The sequence below is a fragment of the Ictidomys tridecemlineatus genome, chromosome 11 (assembly GCF_052094955.1).
Source record: "Ictidomys tridecemlineatus isolate mIctTri1 chromosome 11, mIctTri1.hap1, whole genome shotgun sequence".
In the NCBI taxonomy this organism is placed as follows: Eukaryota; Metazoa; Chordata; class Mammalia; order Rodentia; family Sciuridae; genus Ictidomys; species Ictidomys tridecemlineatus.
The window spans coordinates 77562788-77585217 of record NC_135487.1 but is presented as its reverse complement, the minus strand read 5'-3'; the positions used below and the strand labels follow the sequence as shown (position 1 = coordinate 77585217).

General features: G+C 31.5%; 1 protein-coding gene across 2 annotated transcripts in view; it reads right to left on the bottom strand.

Moving 5' to 3' along the window:
- Abcd3 (ATP binding cassette subfamily D member 3) overlaps nucleotides 1–22430 on the bottom strand; it is an 86425-nt gene that overhangs the window by 36312 nt on the left and 27683 nt on the right. Inside the window, exons 2-7 of one of the 2 annotated variants that reach the window (XM_005327707.5) lie at nucleotides 19590–19626; nucleotides 12518–12616; nucleotides 9060–9148; nucleotides 2242–2311; nucleotides 906–1003; nucleotides 253–376 (exon numbers count right to left, since the gene is read on the bottom strand). In XM_005327707.5, the coding sequence (XP_005327764.1) occupies nucleotides 253–376; nucleotides 906–1003; nucleotides 2242–2311; nucleotides 9060–9148; nucleotides 12518–12616; nucleotides 19590–19626 (517 nt within the window). The remainder of the gene's footprint in view (nucleotides 1–252; nucleotides 377–905; nucleotides 1004–2241; nucleotides 2312–9059; nucleotides 9149–12517; nucleotides 12617–19589; nucleotides 19627–22430) is intronic. The other variant, XM_078026779.1, reaches the window with a different exon arrangement.

Sequence of the window (22430 nt, the reverse complement as noted above, 5' to 3'; positions counted from 1 at the left end):
ACTTCAGATGTACACAAGTCAAGAAATAAGAATTCAGATGTATTTTACAGAAATAAACCTGAAAATTCTTACAAAATCTTTGTAAAAACAGTGAATGACCAATTCTAAGCCAAAACACTCACAAAAATAATATTAAAAAATAATTATATAATTGTAACTATTATAACAATTCCCGTTTTCTCATAAAAACATTGAATATTTATATGCTAAATTCAACAAATTTAACAATTTTTTAAAAATAGAGAAACTTACCTTAATAAGATTTGAATACAGATCAACTACACTGTTACAAAATTTTTCTACATCCTGTGTAAGTAGCTGGTCTGGATTAGCTATTCTGTTGTCCAGATTTCCCATTTTATAATATGTGAAAGTTCTAAAATAGCAATAAGAAAATGACAAGTAATATTAAACACATAACCAAAAAAAAAATCATATTATGCCACCAAGTGCAAACACAGAGAAGCAGAAATGTCTAGAGACAGAAAAGACTCTAAGAATTGTCTTAACTTATTTTAGACATAAGGAAGCAAGTCCAGAGAAGGATGACTTGCTAACCATGAGCCACGGCGAGATTCCAGATAACTGAGAGATCATCCCCAGTATGCTTTTGTGTCTAGAAGTAGTTTTCTTAAAAAACATATATAAAAAAATAAGAAAAACTTCTATATCTCAGTATCGCAAATACTAACTGTTCAGTTTAAGTATTTTTAATTTAAAAGTAAGCCATCACTGGGCTGAGGTTGTGGCTCAATGGTAGAGCACTCGCCTAACACGTGCGAGGCCCTGGGTTCGATCCTCAGCACCACATAAAAATAATAATAATAATAAGTAAATAAAATAAAGATGATATTGTGTCCAACTAAAAAAAATAAATTAAAAAAAAAAAGTAAGCCATTACTTACTGGAGATACTCCTCATAGAGGTATCTGGTGAGCCTTACTCGGAAGCACAGTTTGAGCTCATTTAACCCATATTTCAAGAAGTTATTAACCAGAGAGATCTAAAACAAACAAATATTATTCGTATTACTTCACTTCTTACTAAGATATAATTTACTTCTGTATCAATTTACTGCATCCACAAATCCTATGATTTCTATAACTGCTAGTCAATATTATTATAATTCAATTGTTTTACTTAGAATTTACAACAATACACACAACAAGCTAAACCAAATGCAAATGGCTTTTATTACCTTATGTTAAACTTTATGTGGAACTTAATTTAGAATATTAGTAATTATAAAATATTACATTTTGTGAACAAAAAAATCAAAGCTGTCATCTTTCTACACAATGTAAAGAAGTGCTTTTAGAAATCCAAACATTTATTTTTATATCTTCTATTGCCTGCTCTTAGAACTACAACCCTAGACAATAAATGCTACTGAGTTTATTTTAAATAATAGTATAAGTTTTATACCAATTAACGTTGTTTTACAGATTATTTCTACAGCTATATTTATTAATATTTTCCATGATAATATTAAAATTAATCCTTCCATAGTTCTGAACTCATTTTTACATTTCAAACTCATTCATAACAAAAATTTTCTCAATTAGTACTTGCAAAACACTGGTTTTCTACTGATTCTCCATCTTTAATATCTATGTTGCTTATGCCAACCACCAAGGTTTATTAAACTAGAATTTCTGATATTCTTTCAATTTTTACAATTAAGCTTCTCCTTTCTATCCCCAAATTTAGAACACTAAAATTCCTATAGGGTCAATAAGATAAAAATAGGAACCATGCTAAAAAAAATCATTCATATTTTAAAATAAATTCTTTTTAATAAATTCAGATAATAAATTCTAATTTAAGATAAATTCCTATAATAGCTTAAAGCAATTGCTCTCAACCAGGGTGATGTGCTTCCCAATCTTGCCCCCAAATTAGCACAATATCTAGAAACATTTTTGGTTGTCACCACTAGGAGAGGAGTGCTACTAATGCTACTAAATACTAACACTGGGGAAAATATGGCCTGAAAGTTAAAATAAAACTCACTAAAATATGTATACCACAAGTGAAATTGAACCAAACAATTTCTTTTAATTTTTCTACCTACTGTGATGATTTACATTTAAATATTAGACTATAAATTACAAAACTAAACTCAAATTAGAACTTTGTATCATAAATCTTTAAAGAACTTAATAACTAAAAATCTTTAAAGATTTTAATAAGATGAAAATTTTCCCTAGATGAATAAGATTTTTCAAGAATGAAACTTACGAGAGGCATGGCAGCGATGAAGTTGAATAAGTACCTCTTGAAATCTTTTCTGCTACGACCAATGATACCACTGCAAACCACCACATGCAATGCGTTAGTTGCAAAAGAAGCAAAATTAATAAGAAAATTTCTGCAAAAGTCTAAATTTACTCTTGGAAATTTCTATTGAATTAAAAAATAGAAACAAAGATAAGAAAAAATATTTTCTTACAAAACATTTTCAAGCTTTGAAATGCTATCGTTTAAGAGTCTTCATGAACCTCACTCTGCAGATGACAAAATTAAATAAGGATGATGATAACTAGGGGCTGGGGATGCAGTTCAATGGTAAAGTTACAGCTAATTAGCATATGTAAGATCTTGGATTAGACCCAAACACCACCAAAAAAGAAAAAAAAAAAAACAATAACTAGTTCTTTCCTTACTAAAACTGGGAATTTGTTTAAAAAAAAAAAAAAAGGCTTAAGTTATCACAAAAGGAGTTTAGATAGTGAAACAATTAACAACTTTCATAGCCCCAGGAATGGGTCACTATGGATAAACTGAAATAGTAAATTTTTCCTTTAAAGGGTCAAGAATGAGAATTCTAGGCTTCATATCCCTTAAGGTCCCTGTTGCAACTACTCAATTCTTCCACTATAGAGTAAAAGCAGCCAAGGGCCTGGCTCATGTGCTAACAAAATTTTCCTTAAACCCATGACTGGTAGTGAGAGTTCCCCTGTGGGTCCTAGTTTCCAACCCTGGGACTCAACTCTAATTAGAGAAGTCAAAGAATGGTTCTGTAAAAGCTTCAGATTCCTGACATAGTTCAGCTAAACCAGCTCTTCTTTTGTCTGCTTTTGATCTGTTTTACACACTTATCTGTCTTTAAAATACACATTAAAATTTAGTTCTTAATAAAAAGTTCTCTTTTATAAGTTTGAAGTTTGAAAGTCACTGTACCATAAAGATCTCTGAGTATGATGTGTCTGTGATTTACTAAAGAGATATAATTTATTTCATCACAGAATTTTTTTCTAAGAATTTTCATTAATTTCCCCAAATGTAATAAAATATATTTTAAGAAACACTGGACTAAATGATTTAACACAATGCCCCACCAAAAAATGACTGATAAATGATAGAGAAATAATTTCCTTTCTATGAGGGAATAGGTAAATAAATTTGAGGAAATTTGGGTTAAAGAAAGCTAATAAATGCCTTTACCAAAAAGACCTTCTCAAAGATTTTAATACATACTATCATCGTTGTAACTCTCTAACAGGGGCTTATAGCATGTAGCATTTCCTTGGACAACACTTTGGGAAATGTTATCTTAAACTAATTGAAAAATTCATAGTCCAATTTTGAAATAACCTTTAAAAAGCAAATAAAGTCTAAAAAAATTAAACTAGAAGTTAAAATGGAACCACATAAAAATTTTTTATAGCAATAAGAATATCAGAAACATTAAGCAATTATATAGTACAAAAAGTTTAAAAGTTTAATTAAGTTAAAATTGCTTGAACCAAACTACATAAAACCAAAGTGCTTTAGTGCTGCCCAAGCTATGAAGCACACAGATTAAAATTTGGTAAAGCAAATGCCATCATTCAGCAATGGTTTACCATTGGAGTAGCAGCTATAAATTTATAAAATGGTTCCTTGAATAGAGCTTTATTTCTGCTTATTATTCCACTGCAAAAGAAAAATAATAATTAACAAAGAAAATTTTTATTAGTAGTCCCAATCTTTATTCCAAAATATATAAGGACTTTTTACAAAAGATACTTTGATAAATTTTAGAATGCTTTTATCCAAATGGTTGAAAACAAAATATATCTTTATGATGAGATAAAGCAGCAACATGTTAAGAAGGATTCGCCTCCATATCTGCATTTATTGAATTATTATAATTTCTACCTAAAGACATATCCATCCGACTAAGATCTGTCTATGCTAGAAAGTCATCAGACTCTACAACAAATGAACTTATACAAAGAATACTAAAATGCATTAAGAACAAGTCTTTTGGAGACTCTTTTTAGCAGAAATACATGAAAATAGACCTGCACTGGAAGAGGCAAAAAATAAAAGACCGATAAATCCTTTGACAATGTGCTTTTAATAGTGATAAAGAGAAATGTATTAATTATTCAAATAAACTGCCTCACATTATGAATGCACAATATTTTAATACTTTTTAATTTGACCAAATATTAAAAATATTTAACCAAATATCAAAGATCTCATACATAACAGAGTCTCAAAAATATTTACTTAGTAGAAAATCAACAACTTTAATGTTACTATTTTATAATTGGTGAATGTAGGTTAAGAAGATGAGGAAATTTCTTGTACTATTCTTGCAGCTTCTTTATATGTTTGAATATCAAAATACCTTAAGAAATTTCAGAAAAAAATAAAAAACTTTTTAAAAATCTCCATTTTATTTTAAGACAGGGTCTCACTGTATTGCCTGGCTGAACTAAAACTCAGCCAGGATCCTCCAGTCTTAGCCTCCCAAGTAGCTAAGATTAGAGGTGTGCCACCAGACCCAGTTGTAACTAAAATTTAAAACTGAGTATCCAGTAGGTTGACTATCTAGTAGAATAATAAACTGGCTCATGCTACATAGTAACTTTCTTCTTGTGCATCATTACCAATTAATATATTATCTACTCTTGGCTGTGTATTTTTTCCAGATTATTAGTATTTAACAAAATTAAAATTATTGTGTATTCAATTAAAGTTGGAAATCCCTAGTATACAAAAAAAAAGTATTATTCTTTTGGATTGCTAAAGTATGAAATCACAAAACCTGAATAAAATGGGAGAAAACTTTCAAAAATAAAGTGATTTTCTAATCTATTCTATTACTGTTCAGGGTTCTTTATAAATAATATGTGGCTGATTCTACACAGATACCTAATATGTTGTTCAATAGTGGATGTAACCTGTATATTTTTGCCACAAGGCAATTAACAATATTATAACTGGGGAGATGATACTTTTATCAAAATGTAAGGCACTTAAAGTCACAGATAAAATTATCAAAGGAAAAATTAAATTTTACAACTCATATGAAAGGACATAAATGTCTTCTATCCATCAGATACGTAAGGTCTCAGATTACTTGTGCACACAGTTTATAAAAACAGAACTTAGCAATAAAATTGATTTTCTTCAAGCTAATATACTAGCAGCAATGAACAAATATTTCACTTATGTTTATGTTTTACTTCTTTGAATATGTTAGAGGATTCCTCACTAGGACACATATACATAAAAAGGCTCCTACATACACCCCCCAAGGGAGACCAGACAATCAATAAGCCTTTATTCCTGCTTTTTAAGATCTTCACTTTTAAATATGAATTCACGGTCAAGAGCCACAGAATACTTGAGAAAAGACCAGAATAACAAAGGACCATGAAAGAAAAAACACTGAGAGCTAAAAAACAAAAACTAAAACAAAATATACTTTTAAAAACTTAATAGCTTGAGATGAAAAATATTGCATATTTTAAAGTATGATTGCTACAGAAACATCCACATGCAAGAGAAATTTTAGAAATAAAATTATATTGTGTACATGTATGAATATATAATAACAAATCCCATCATTATGTATAATTATAATGCACAAAAAAAGTGGAAAGAGAAAATTTTTTAGAAAAGAAATAATATTGTAACAAAAATCCACTGGATAATAATGTCCCAGAAAAGACAATAAAATGTCACAGTTGAAAATAGAAATTTAAAAATATACAGGTGATCAGTCTGGGATTCAACTCTCAACTAAAGATTTCAAAAAAAAAAAAAAAAAGAGGAAGAATTTTTTTACAAAACAACAACAAAAATATTCCCAGAATGAAGAATGAGTTCCCAAATTAAAATGAGCCCACCTCATGACCAGCACAAAAAAAATGAAAAAAATTCATACCAATGTTTAGTGAAATTTTCAAGTACAGTAATACCTAAACATTAAAAAATAATAATGAGAATGACAATAGGCCTCAAGACCCAATGTGGGTATATAGATTTTTAAAATTCTTAAATATTTATTTATATAACATGTATCAGACATTAAGTGTAATTAAATAAGCTGAACTCATTTAATTACACTCATTAAGTGTAATTAAATAAGCTGAATCACTTAAGGCAGCATATTTCATTTTAAGAAAAAGGACAAAATTCCATAGTGATATTGATGATGTTGTTAAAAGTTAAGGTGTGTGGTTTTTAACCTTTGCTACAATTAGAAGCACCTAAGACATTTCAACAAGTGAGGACTAACTGAAGCAGGATCTCTATGGGTGAGGCTCAGGCATCAGCAGTTTTTAAAATTCTCCATATGAGGAATGTGATGGACATCATTGTCCAAAGTACATATATGAAGACAAGAATTGGTGTGAACATATTTTATATACAAACAGAGATATGAAAAATTATGTTCTATATGTGTAATAAGAATTGTGATGCATTCCGCTGCCATGTATTTTTAAAAAAAGCAATTTAAAAAATAAAATTAAAAAATTGAAAACTGGAAAAAAAAATTCTCCTATGATTCTCGTCATTCTGCAACCAAGGCTGGGAGACAAAAACCAAGAAAAATGGTTTCAAAATGCTGAGGTAAAGTAATTTCCAGCTTGGAATACATAAATACATCTAAATTATCAATCAAGTGTGAAAGCAAAAGAAAGACATTTTCAGATCTACAAGGTCTCAAAAATTTATCTCCTTTGTAGCTCTTCTCAGAAATAAAACTGTCAAAATAAGAAAGTAAACTGAGAAAGAAAACATTAAAAGATCCAGAAAATAGGTTATTTATTGCAAGAGAGAAAAATGAAAGAAATTCATTTCAACCAGGTGCCATGGCATGATCCTTTAATCCCAGCAGCTCCAGAGGCTGAGTCAGGAACAGCTAGAGTTCAAAGCCAGCCTCATCAACTTAGCAAAGCCCTAAGCAATTTAGTGAGATCCTGTCTCAAAATAAAAAATAAAATATGGCTGCAGATGTTACTCAGTGCCTCTGGATTCAATCCCCAATACCAAAAAAAAAAATTCATTCCCCAAATAATTATAAAAGTAAGTCAAGCTGAGTATGGTGGCACACACATATAATCCTGGTGACTCAGGAGGCTAAGGAAGATGGATCTCAAGTTCAAGGCTAGACTGAGCAACTTAGTAAGATCTTGTCTCAAAATAAAAAGGACTGGGAAGCTAGCTCTGAGATAGAGCTCTTACCAAGCTTCTGCAAGGCCCTGGTACAATACTTATATCCAAAAATAAAAAAGCCAATTCAAAATAACTGCTATTCAGTGGATCTAAAGTAGAATCAATAGCAATTAGAGCAGCAAGACAGGAAACTAAAGGGACATAGAGGTGGAAACACAGACATAAAACTGAGAGATTACCTACTACCTTTGACATACTATAATGCTGTGAAGACTTTATAGTTTTGTCAAAAGGTCTGAGCTAAATTATAACAGTAGGCAAAATATTAAAAGTGCACAAAACAAAACTTTGCAATTTATAAATGCAAGGACCAAAAACAAAAATGTTTTTTAAACATGTGGCTCAGCTGTAAACAATAGTCAATATCATGTAACCAATAAATACAAATTTAACAAAAATTGCAACATGACATTGAGAATATGATTTGGGGTATCAACAGGAGTATGAAAGAGCTAATTTTCTCATCCCAAAATAAGAAATGTATACATACATTTTAGAACTGAAAGAATCTATAGACAGAAATACAAGTATGTTATGCCAAAACACAGAAATAAAATGAAACAGTAAAAAGAATGGAAAACAACTGGCTCTGAGTAATGGCAGTTGGAAACCTAAGCCACAGGATTGTTTTGTAATAAAGTAACCTTTAACCTTTGCTGCAATTAGAAGCACCTGAGACATTTAACATTGAGCTATGTTCATATTTCACTATGAATAAAATAGAAAAGAATAGGACTTACTAATAGTTTTAGGGAGGCTTGTGTTAAATTTAAAAACCTACATAATTTACCTATATTCAGAGATATGTGCTTAATTTAAGGGCTTTAATCCTCTGCAGCTAAACTTCTTTATTATCCTAGAAAAATAAGTCAAAATTTAGGTGTCTCATTCAAAAAGTTACCTTATATTAAGTATTTTAAAAATTTTTCTGACAAGAAAAAAAACTTTTGACATTCATTTGGTATCATAATACATTCCTCATCATAAGACAAATGGTGAATGGTTATAACAACCATATCCAATCTAGCATTTCTGAAGTTGTTAAAACAAAATTATAAATTCTTGTGATTAATAACATATAGAAAGAATATGATGAAAAAATTTTTTTAAAATACTAAATTCAAAAGCAGAAAAAAGGTCTAAGTATTATTTTCTTCTAATCAACATGTTCAATGTAATTCACTGAAATGCTTTGATTTTTCCAAAAAATTATATTATTCATATTAGATATCCCACTTGGTGGCTCTTTTAAATTCCTATGATTGCACTTGTACTGTACTTTAATTTTGAGATTAATTGTTTCTAATTCCCTATAAAATGTCAGCTCAGCAAGCCTTGGTACAGAATTTCTCCTCTTTGTTGGAGTATATATATCCCTATTATCATGTAGTACAGTGCCTGGAATGTGGGAAACAAAAAATTTTAAATAAACAAATTTGACTGAAGTATCCTTTGCCTGATTTAGAATTTTTGTTAATAAATATTTTTATTTTTGTCTATAAATATTTTTTGTTTTATAAGACAAAGCTTAAATATGAGACAATTAGTATTTCACATATATATATGTATTTACACAAGGAAGGTGAATGGACAAGTACCTTTCAATGAGTGTCCCATTTTGAATCATCCAAACATCACAATATGTTCGAGACACCAGCATAACAGCAATAAGTATCAAGTATCCTGTCTAAAATAAATCCAAGTATTACAAATTAAATGCATTTGTAAAAGTTAAAAGGACGATTACCTGGTAAAGATTTTTGGTTTCAAAATTTAAAGCTTTCTTGTACCTTAATACAGTTGAACTACATTTTAGCTATTGGCAATTTTTAAACATAGCCTAAAAGGAAACTTAAAGTTATAAAATAAATGGAAAAGGCCTTATAGATCATTTAATCTCTCTCATCTGGAATTCAAAAATGGATCTCTGAGTTATTATGGCAAGATTTACACATAAAAAAAAATAACAAGAAAACAGACAAATTCAAGCAAGTACACTTGTGAAACTTCATATAAAAAGTGATAGGATGGAAAGGTGTGGAGTAGCAAAGACAATTACGGCATAGAAATACATTAAATAAATTAAGTAAAACAAAGATGACAACTGGGATTACAGGTAAAAAGAACAGGTGAAGAATTTAATGGTGGGAAAAATTAAAACCATATGAAGTATGGTGTTGCATATAGAGCCAAATTTAAAGTCAATATGAAATCACTGTAAACTGCTACTAAGTAGAACAAAATGTTAAAAAGAGATATTCTGAGAATGTTACTTAAGCAATGCTGTGCAAGATAGATCATGAAACAGGAAGAGATGAGAATCCTGACACCACTCCCTCCTCCCCCATCAATAAACAAATTCAAAGCTGATCTTTGAAAACTCCTAAATTGGAAGAATATAAAAGTAACATAACAAGCTAAAGTTGGGGAAAGGACCTAGGGAATTGGAGGAAGGAGGTTGTTGGATACTGTGTTCAAAGTTATTGAAGTGAAGGACAACTCCATCTATTACTTATATACTTTTTGTGAAACAAACACTGTTTTTTAAAAGGTGAATATATTGGAAATATGGCCCTTGAAAGTGAAAGACAAGGCAGAGGGTCATAGCACAGAACTTATTACATCAAAGAAATTATGTAAATGAGCTGTGGCAGCTGCTACCCCAATGTTTGCCAGAGTTAGCTAGAAAGATATCACCTTCCTACCCTATCCCAACATCCCAAACTATTTAAATGACAACAGAAGAACCTAAAGAATTGACATCTAAGTTAGCATTTATTAAATGTTACATGTATACATGTTCATTTAATAAATGCTAACTGTAGATGTCAATTTAACTTATGATAATACCAACTTTAAATACAGTCTCAACTCTAAAGTAATCATTAAGGTACAAAGAAAACATCAGACTGTTAATGTTTTCCTTCACTTTATATTCTTGGCTCATTTTTTTCTTTACCTGAGTATGAAGTTTACTTGTCTCACTATCACAAAATCTGGTGAACTAGACAATTGTGAAATGCCTTCATACAAAGGATATCCTTAAAATTACCACGATTCCCTATTACTAATGTATGCATGCAATAGAAACTAAAGATCTGCACTGGTTTAGGCAATCCATCTCTCAACTTTTGTACCAACTTCCACACATTCATATGTGCTGCATTTTCATTTCTCTTTCTCTCTCTTCCATTTTCTATACTTCTAAGGGAGTTTATTCTGCTTCCTTGAACTGGGGTTAAACCTAAATTTTTACATCCCTCAAAGACAGTATATAAAATGACTCTGTGACACAGCTAGATCTAAACACAACTGGGAAACTAGTCAAATAAGACCTTTCTACCTCCTCATTGACTCCTGGGGGATTATCCACAGTGCCCTGATGAACTCACTGTACATGCAGCACACCTGCAATCGGCAAAGTAAGCACTGAGCTGCTAAGTTTCTAGTGAGTAAGATGCCAATCTTTCCAGAGTAACTTCCATTTCTAATAGAGATTCTTCAAAACCAGTTAGGTGTAGAACACAGAAAACAATACATTGTGCCTAAAGAGTTATAAGAAATCTTCACAAAGCAGGTAACAAGTGTTAAGTTTTATTTTTATTTTTTTAACATATCTGGCTTGGGGAGTGGTAGGGCAGGATGTTAGACAGAAGACATTGAGAACAAGTGAAAGCACAAGAATCTGATTGTAAGACTAAATAATCTTCTAAGCAGATGATATTGAAAGGAAGGCTAAAGTCAGATTGTGACTATAAGAGAAAAGAAGCCAAATGTTTTTATGTGTTTTAGAAAGAAGACTGGACAAGGAAAGAAGCAATAAACAAGTAATAATGCAGGTAAGACATAGTGAAAACAGCAGGAATATAAAGGGGAAAACTAAGTTATGAGAAACTCTAGGGTACTTGAATAGAACATTTATAATATAAAGGAAGGAGTAGATTTTAGAAGTGTGTGATCTCATTTTTATCAAAATACATGTTCGTACACAAAAAGACTATACATTAAAATGAATGAGAAGATGATAGGGCTGAGAAGAAAATGTATCTATCTGCATTTTCCAATTTTTTATTTAAGAAGTAAGTATTACCTGTCTACTTAGGGAAAAAAATGTTATTACATTATTTCTCATTATTTCCTAGTTTCTCAAGGACACAAAGCCAAGCAAAAGAAAATGAGTCCCATGTGATGGAAGAATGGTGAGCTCTTGGGGAACTAGTGCTTTGGGAATATCTTATTAATACATTATAAGGCTAATGCTTTTTAAAATACAATGGGAAATATTTTAAAATGATAAAATGACAGAAAACATTTTAAAAGAGAAAATTCCAGAAGTGTGACTAATTAAAAAACACTAATATCCAGTTAAGAACAGGAGGAAAAATAAGCAGATACCAGTGACTAAAAAGATGTGGCATGGGGAGGAAGAGGAGACAAAGGCAATGATATTTCTAATTACACAATGGAAGAATGCTGAAGAATGAAAAAGAACGCTGCATTATTTTAATAATCATTAAGAATGTCTATCAAATAATGATAAAAATAATCTTGATAAAAAAGAAAGGATAATAAAATTTTATTCCTACAACCAGCTCACTTCCTGAAAATATTTAAATAATTTAGATACCATTTGAGGTATCCTAGAAATATATTTAATTAAATATGAAGAAGCAACCCTCAAAAATATTCTATACCAATATGACTTATAATCATCTCAATGTTATAAAAATGCTTTGTCCTTTTAAATTTAATCTTGGTTTTAATAACAGTACTTAACACTGAAGCAACACCATGGAAGGTAGCTATAATGCAATACTCTAGTATTTTACATAAAACAGAATGAAATAATATCTCATAAACAGAAAACTATGTAAAAGCTGGCACTGAGCAAGCATACTTACATGACGGACTAATTTAGAGACAAAAAAGTTAGTAGTCTTCTTTATTTACACAGAAAACATTTGACCATTAGTACTACCTAAGAGTTATAATTTATTGTTCTAATCTCAAAACCTTTAAACTTTAACATTTAACATTACAATTTCATAAGACTTACCTCTTTACAAAATGTCCTAGGGACCATGATTTTCAGGATCTGTGTGAGCCTTGATAAAAACACCCTGTCCACCACAGCTCGCTCTTTTTTCCCTTCTTTCTACATTTAAAAAACAAAACAAAACATTTTTAAGACAGTTAAAACAAAAAAGATTAAATATTTCATCTAAGTCAACATAGACAACTATCAAGATGATTACTGCACAGTTCTTCATAAACACGCTTCCCAGAAAATAAGATGTTCCCTAGAAACTGAATAGGGAAGGGAGTTGTGGAGCCATCTGAATATCTAGAAGCAAGCAGAAGAAACAACTGCAAAATAACAAGGTGAAAGCATGTTTAATGTGCTTGAGGAATAACAAAATGACCAGTCTGGATGGAGCTTTGAGAAAGGCATAGTAGTAGATGAGATCAGAGAAGAGTTAAGAAATCTTCAAGTACTTACTAATGTTTCTTTTATTACCTACTTCTTGATTAACAGAAGACTACAAAAAAAGAAAATTACAACAGGATTTTCTGTGATAAAAATCAGAAAATTTTTGGATTCCTAGATTTCCAATAAGCAATTTGCTAATTCACTCTCTCCTCCTTATAAATTCAAAGACAGAAAAGGTTCCTTTATTCACGCAACACAGTCTATCAGGGAAAACAGATTTTTTAAAAAAAGGAAACCAATAAAAAAAATTATTACAAATTGACTAGACAAGGCCTTAAGAAAAATAAGAATGGTTCAGACAGGATGGCCAGAAAGATCTCTTGTCATTTACGCTGAGACATAAATAAAATGAAGCCACAAGATTATTTGGGAAAGGAGGACGGGGGTGAAGCACAAGGAACAGCAGCACAAAAACCCAGTGTTGGGAATAAAACTGTTGTGCATTTTAACAGCAAGATGCTAGAGCAAAAGGAACAAGAATGACAGAAGGTCAAAAGGTAGACAGAACAGAGCCTTGAGGTCACAGAAAGGACTGAGAATTGACTATTGTAGAGACATTAAAGATAAAATGATGTTCTCTACCTCTGAGATTTCTTTATTTTCACTGGATCTATGAATTGTCTATGGTAGAGAATATTTACCTTATTGACAGTGACATCAATAGCCTATGGTAGAGGATATTTACTTTAATACCCTTAGACCATCTGGGGAAACAGCGGGAGAAACTTCTTAGAAAAGGCAAGACACTCCAGAACCCCAATCCCTACCTAGCCCTTTTCTGACTCTCAAAAATCAAAGTTCACTAACTTGTTTGATTAACTAACTGGGGATTAAACCCAGGGCCTTACACAAATTACGGAAGCTACATCCCCAATCCTTATTTATTTATTTATTTATTTATTTATTGAGAGAGAGAGAGAGAGAGAGAGAGAGAGAGAGAGAGAGAGAGAGAGAGAGGGAGGATCTCACTAAATTACCCAGGCTAGCCTTGAACTTGTGATCTTCTTGCCTCAACCTCCCTAGTAACTGGGATTACAGGTATGCCTCATTGTGCCCAGCAGTACTATCCTCTTGACAAACAAATACCCATAGCTACTATTAGTTAGACTACTATTACACAAACTTCAGAGTAATTATGCTTTAATTAATATCTAACTTGAACTTAAAGTGAATAGTTTTAGTACTGTATTTCACTGTGCAAAGTGATTTATATAAGCCTAATAAATAGGCACCAAGTAGTTCAGAATTGTAGACAAAGAAGCTTGAAGAAAAGGATAGACAGAAAGAACTAACTGGGTGCAGTGGTCCATGAATTGCAGATCTGAGGTCAGCCTGGGCAACTTAGCAAGAACCTGTGCCAAATTAAAAAACAAAAAAGTCTGGAAATGTAGTTTAGTTGTAAAGCAACCCAGGGTTCAATCCCAGTAATAAAAAGGGGGTGCTGGGGAGAACGAGAAAAAAATCAGTCCACCCTATCACTGCTGTACGGAGATTCAGTGTTTCAAGTCTTTCAGAGATATAAACCAACTCCTACTGAATTACACTGACAGTCTACTGTATTTACACATACATTCTTTCATTCATTTATTCATTCAACAAATATTTACTTGATCCAAGGCAGTATACCAAATGATCAGGACACAGCAGTAAACAAAAGAGGCTAAAATCCTACTCAAAATCTAGTTGAAGCCAGCCACAGTGGCACACACCAGTATCTCAGTGGCTCGGGAAGCTGAGGCAGGAGTATCGCAAGTTCAAAGCCAGCCTCAGCAAAAAGCGAGGTGCTAAGCAACTCAGTGAGACACCCTTTCTGTAAATAAAATACAAAACAGGGGTGGGGATGTGACTCAGTGGCCAGGTGCCCCTAAGATCAATCCTGAGTACCACCAAAAAAAAAAAAAAAAAAAAATCTAGTTGAGATAGCCTATTATCCTCAAACCAAACCTTACTACTTCAACCTAAATCTCTTATTTCCCAAATTAAGAAAATACAGGAAGAAAAAAATAAACAGTAGGCAATATACAACCCACTACTTTAAAAAAAAAATTTAGACTTTTACTGTCAAAATTTTCCTTCTGTCACCACCACCCCTTCACCTCACTCTATCTATAGTCAATATATACTATTAACAGACTATAATCTCAGTACCCTCCATCCATTCCTAGCTTATAATTCTGAAATTAAATGTCCATGAAATAATGACACAATGAAGAAGGCTTTTTAAAAAAATGTTATGAGAGTAACACTAGCATTTTAAAATATTAGCAGGTAAGTGGTCTCTAGTTCCTCCTCCTCTTTTTCTTCTGTTCCTCTAGTCACTGGTTTCTATTCTTAAGTTACTTGAAAGCTGACTGGATTTTCATTACCTTTGAGACCATGAAGGAAACTACATTCTTCCGAAAGTCATCAGAGAGTTTTCTACAAAGAAACACCTGGACTGGAGGGTTGGCTCAAAAAGACAGAATTAGAGAAAAGAACAGAACAGCAAGATGCTCTACATTTACACAGTAAAATTCATACTTGAAACCAATATAAATAAGAATACAGTACCTACAGAGACAGCATGTTTCCTAATACTACTAGCCTTTCCTAAAAATTAATTTTAAATTCAAACTTGACTTTGCCAACCTCTAACTTTCCCAATATTTAGACTTTTTTTCCTCTCCAGTGCTGGAGACTGAAGCCAGGGTCTCCTACATGCTAAGCAAGTGCTCTTCAACTATGATATACCCTTACCCCACTTCCCAGTACTTAAAATCTATGTATTTATATGGAAAAGGCAAACAAACCATTAGATACAAATAATAAGAAGTTAAAGTAATAATACACTCAAGAAAAGAAAAGTAACATTCTGGAGAAAAATCAAATGGCAATGAGACGTTCCTACTGAAATGTCAATCAACTTGTAAAAGTGAGATGAACTAAAATTAACTGAAAAAGATAGATGTTTAAAATAGCAAATGAGACCATATGATGCTGGCTAGAGTATAAGTACTACTGTACGTTGCTGGAGAAAGTGTAAATTGGTACAACTATTATGTTTCATCTAATCAAAATGTAAAATGCACACTATAAAATGTAAAATAATTTAGCAAATTTATTTATAGTAACTTATCCTACAGATATTCCTCCATAAACACTTAGTCACACAAATGAAAAAAGACTGCACTGTTTATAATACTATTAAATAAATACAATCTAAATAAACATCAATATTACATAAATTATGGTAAATTTATTAAATGAAAACTATATACTATAATAGGGAAGGAAACAGTTCACACTCACTCAACATTGAATACTACAGAGTAGTTAAATTAACATTTCCAGCTATAGCTGCAGAGCTAGAGATGTATCAACGGAGATAGCTCTAGGCTGGGGGAAAAAGTCAGAATGATATCTATATTTTATTTTACAGGTGAATTTATGAAGTTTCTAAATACGTAAACTACTTGTACAGTTGATGGATATATACATATTTAAACCTACCCACACAACCTAAAAATATAAAATATACCCAGGAATGCTAAATATGACATCTAGCACATTGTATAGCTTTATACATTTTGAATTTTGTTTTTACAGTACTAGGGATTCAACCCGGGGGTGTCACTCCAGCTCTGAGGCACATCTCAGGCCTTTTTGTTTTTTAATTTGAGACAGGGTCTCATTTGTGATCCTCCTTCCTCAGCATCCCAAGTAGCCAGAATTAGAGGTGTGCTTCACTGCACCTAGTATTATTTTAAACTTTATAACACACACATCAAAATTAAATGTACACTTTAAAATCAAACTATCTTTCTGTACTATTTGCTAACTTTAAATCCTTTACCCATCCTTAAATCTCATGCCTTGTGAAAATTCTTTCACTCTACCCCCATCTCAAAGATTATGATTATAAAATATCTCATTTAAAAAAAACTCCTTTTAATTGCTTTCTCTCATAAGAATCTCATAAGAATACATCCACTGAAGAAAAATTATATTCTGATAAGCAAAAATAAGAAACCAAAAATAAGAAATAAGAGATATCAACTGTTAATATTGGTATATAGCCTTGCAGATTTCATTTTACTGAGTCTGTGTGTACATACACATCCTATCAATTTTACAAAGGTGGAACCAGTATACATCTTGTATATTTTTTATTACTAATCAGTTAGATTAATCTAAATTTATCTTGCTCACACTATACAACCTATAAGTAAGTATATGTTAAAACAAAATTGTACAAAATTGAAAAATAGGGAGAAATACTAAAATAAGTCAAATGAATCTTGCTATCCTACAAATTGCTGATATGACATGCAGGTAATAGGTATCACTAAGATAACTAAGTTTTGATTACTCAGATATAACATACAAGAGATAATAATCATAGAGATATACCAGAAAACTGGACTTATGCATATTGTATTCCATTTTTCAAATAAGAAGAAAGATGAATTATAACAAAAATTTTGTCGTTAATCTTCAGGATATTCAGAAACTATAATAATACATAGGGTTTAGGAACACTTAAGAAATGCTAATAATTAGGAGTAGAGCAAGTTTACTAAAAAGAAGTCATGTTAAACTATTCTAATTTTCTCCTTTGTTAATATACTGTATTTAGTATATTAGCTGACATGTAGAATGTATGACAGTATGGACTAATTTTTTATAACTGCCATATATCTGGAGCCAAGAACAATGCCAGGCATATGTGAGAGACTCAATCAATATTTATTGAAAGATTGGCTTAATAAATGATGTAATAAATTAACCAAGGATTGTGATATTTCTCTAAAATTCTGGTGGCCTCAATGGACAAATAAGAACTAAATTTTGCTATAATTAGATATAGTCACAGCTAAATAAATTATAACCAAAAATAAAAACCCATAAAGATTAAGAAATGTCACAGAGTAATCTCCTTGGTCCTTTCCTAGTCAATACTATTAGCAATTATGAGGAAGAAAGAGAAGGTAAATTAAATGTATAGATAATAACTTGTACTTAATACACTAGATATAAGAATTGTACACTAATAGTACTGATGGTGAAATTCATTAAGCTGACATTTACAGGTATAAATTAATATTTATTTAAAAGAAACCAACTGAAGTATCCTGTGATCCAGCAACTCCACTCCAAGGTATATCCCCAAGAGAAATTAAAACAAACATCCACCTAAAAACCGGTACACAAATGTTCATAGCATCACCATTCTTAAAAGCCAAAAAATGGAACCACCTAAATGTCCCTCAACTGATGAATGGATAATAAAATGTGTTATACCTATACAATGGAATACTATTCAGCAAAAAGAAAGAAAGAAAGAAAGAAAGAAATAGAATACTGATTCAAAAACAGCATGAATAAATCTTGAAAATATCATGCAAAGTGAAAGAAGACAGACATAAAGGACCACATATATTACATGATTCTAGTTCTATGAAATGTCCAGAAAAAGCAGATCAATAGAGACAGAAAACAGATTAGATTAGTGGCTGCCAGGGGCTGCGGGAAGAGAATGCTGAGGCAGTAACTAATACTTGGTATAGAATTTTATTGGGGAATTAATAAAATTTTATAAAATTAGATGCAGAGATGGCTTTTCAACTCTGAATATACTAATAGCTACTGATTTACATACTTAAATGAACGAATATTATAGTATATATGAACTGTAACAGTAAAGTTGTTATTACAAAAAGAAAGAAATCAACTGATGAATATAAGGTATCTGCCAACAGAACTATTCATCAGAAAGATAACAATAGGTTATAATTTACCATAAACTTTACTTAATGTAAACAAAAGTTATGACTAAATAAATAACCACAATCTTAGACTGAATTTTAGCACTATGGTATCCATATCAAGAAATGTAATAGTATTGACATATTCCATGCCAGTCAAGTTATTTCAACTACATTATATTCTTAGTACAATGTTCAAGAAAACTAGCTTAAGCCCAAAGGAATGTGTACAGAATTGAAAAAGGATCAAAAAGCCATGTCACATGAGAAATATTTGAAGAAATGAAGATTGCTTAGCATAAGGGAAAAAAGACTTGGCATTCACAACTATCTTTAAATATATGTGTCTATCACAGAAAAGAGAGTAGATTCGTCCTGTACAGCTACAAATGACATAACAGAGTTAGGAAGCAAGCAGGGGTAAATTAACCTCAGCATGGACTAGAACTAACAGTTGTAACTGCCTCATTGGAATAATGCCCTCCACAGAATGCACAAATTCAAACAAACACTATGAGACACTAGTCAAGATTCTATTTCAGAAAAAAATTCTATAATACATACCAGATTAGAAGTGATATTTTTACAAAGCATGGCACATAACCTGTAATCCCAGGGACTCAGGAGGCTGAGGCAAGAGAATGTTAATTTAGAGGCTCACAACAACTTAGCTAGAGATCATGCCTCAAATTAAAAAACAGAGAGGATTGGGGGTATGGCTTAATGGCAAAGCACCCTGGATTTAATCCTCAGAACAACAACAACAACAAAGTGATATTTTAAGTTTCCTTCTAATTCTAAAAATTCTATGATTTTATCCTAATTCTGAATTGTGTAACAAAAAATAAACTAAGTATATAAAATACCAAAATGTAGAGGATATAAAAATTTACCTCATTGTTCTGTAATGGTGGTTTTCCACTTTTCTTACTGCAGGAGGAAAAAAGAGAGAGAGAGCTTTACTTTATTTGCAAAATACGATCATCATTAAAATGATCCTAAGATGTCAAAAAGAATATACCATATTCTCCAAATAGGTTTCTTTTCATATCCTCCTGAGAGAACATATTTAAAAGTAATAGTTTAGTTGTTTCTTTACAGTCTCAGTAACCCTTATCTGAAATGCTTGGAACTTGTTTTGGATTTCAGAGTTTTTCTGATTTTGGAATATATGCATATTTATTATCAGCTGAATATCCCTAATCTAAAAACATGGAATGCTCAAAAAGTTTCAGATTTCAGATTTTTAGATTAGAGATGCTCAAACTGTACTAAGGATTATTTCCGGGAAGTGATAGTAAGTGTTAACTACAACTATGTGACAAATATTTTGTTCGGCAATTTTTACATATATATTATATAAATATATACACTTATTTTACAAACCCTTCTATGTAAAGATGGCAATATATTTTTTCATTTGTGAATCGAAGTTTCGCCCTATAAACTGCTTTCGCAACTGGGACTTCAATAAACTTACACTAAAAAAAGCTTGAAATATTTGTACACTGAAATACTATTTATACAGTGAAACACTGAAATGTTTCTCTAGCTGCTGGGAAACTTCCCCCAATCACATAGGAAATCCTGTGCCAGTATCTCTCTTAAAAATGAGAGAACATGTGTCATTCACATATTAGAAATGAGAAAACTGGCCTGGAAAGAGTAAAAGCCCAAAATTTATGATTTGGCTACTAAACCCTAAACAACAATATAGTTAACCAACTTAGGTCCTTTTATTACATACTCCCAAAGTACCTGTGCTTTTATATAATAGTGATTATATTTTTAATTTCTTGTTTTATGTATATTTCTTTTTTAGAAAACTAGTTCCATGAGATCAGGAGCTACTGAGGATTGGTTTCTCTGAAGCTGAGATAATAGGGTATTTGGGATACAAAATGTTTGAGATTAACATCTGTAAATTTTAAGACAGAGAAAGCAAGTTCAGAAAGAACTGTGATACAGGACCAACAAAATTTTAACCAACTTAGATGAAAGTTCTAAAGCAAGTACTGTCCATCAGAGCACTCTGTGATTTCTCTGCCTGCTTAATATATAAATGTCTGCTGCCACAAAGAGGTCATGACTCTGCAGCTGAGGTGGACCTTAAAGCATGGGAGAGGAGGCTGCCTGGATTCTGCATTTCTCTGCTAGGTAGTAATCCCTACTTTAAAGAGGAATCTGAGCAATACCTCCATGTCAACTACAGTCACCCCTCTATGTTCAACACTTTGTTGAGCTACAAAAATCTGCATAGTGAGCATTTTCAGTAATAAAATACCAGTTCACCCAATAAAGCTAAGAAAGCCAAACTCAATTACAATTCAATAGATGTTATTTTTAAAAGTGCTTAGGTTTATTGTTTCTAATATCAACTGTACTACAGGATTGTTTATCTGTTTAAAACTGTTACAAATTATAAAACTATTTCAGAAAATGCCTTTTAGCACAACAAATATAATAATCAACAGAATGAAGAGACAGGCTTTAGATGAAAATATTTGCATACATCTGATAATCCAAAATACACAGTAACTCAAATGACAATAGAATGAAAACAAATAACCCAATTAAAAAATAAGCAAAGGACCTGAATTATCATTTCTCAAATGATCAACAAACATGAAAAAATGTTCAACATCTCTAATCGGCAGAGAAATGCAAATTAAAACTGCAGTATCACCTCACAACTGTTAAGATGACTATTATAAAAAAGGCAGAAAAAAACAAGTGTTGATAAGGATGTGGAAAAAAGGGAATTCTTGTACACTGTTGGTGGGAATATAAATTATCATGGCCATTATAGAAAACAACAGCAATTTCTCAAGGATTTTAAAATAGAACTCCATGATACAGCAATTCTATTTCTGGGTATACATCCAAAGAAAATGAAATCAGTATCTTGAAGAGAAATCTCTACTCTCATGTTCATTGCATTATTATTCATAATAGACAAAATATGAAATCATCCTAAGTGCTCATCAAAGTCCATCAAAAGATGAGTAGAAAAAGAAAATGTAATGTAATATATAATGGGATATTATTCAGTCTTTTAAAAAGAAGGAAATCCTGTCATTTACAACAGCATGGTAGAATCCGGAGGACATTATGTCAAATGAAAGAAATCAGGCACACATACACACAAAGCAAATACTTCATTATCCCATTTATAACGTGTAATCTAAAAAAAGTTGAGATCATACAAGCAAAAAGTAAAATGTGATTGCCAGAAGCTCTACTCCAGGCTGGAAGGGGGCGGAGATAGGGGGCAATTGTTGGTCAAAGGATAGAAAGTTTCAGTCAAGAACAATAAATAAGTTCTGTAAATCAACTGTATGAAAAGGTGACTGTACTTTGATACCTGTAATTACTTCATAAAACGTATACATCAAAACAAAATTCTAAAAAATAAAAGAATAAAAATATCATAGCATTGCTAATAAACATTACTAATTGGTATTTATACAGCTAAATAAGAATCCATGTAATAATTAGGTACATTTACACATGTACATACATACACCCCCCCCTCTCTCTCACACACACACACACACAAACACACACATACACCCCAATGGGTCACATGATCTCCTGGTGCTTTTTCTGCTTCAAGTTTCCATGAAATACCTTGTTCAGAGGGCACATCTTATTAGGCATTCACTTGGCCTAAGCACATAATTAATGTAATCCTATGTTCTTTGATGAGCCTGTGATGATTAAAACAAAACATT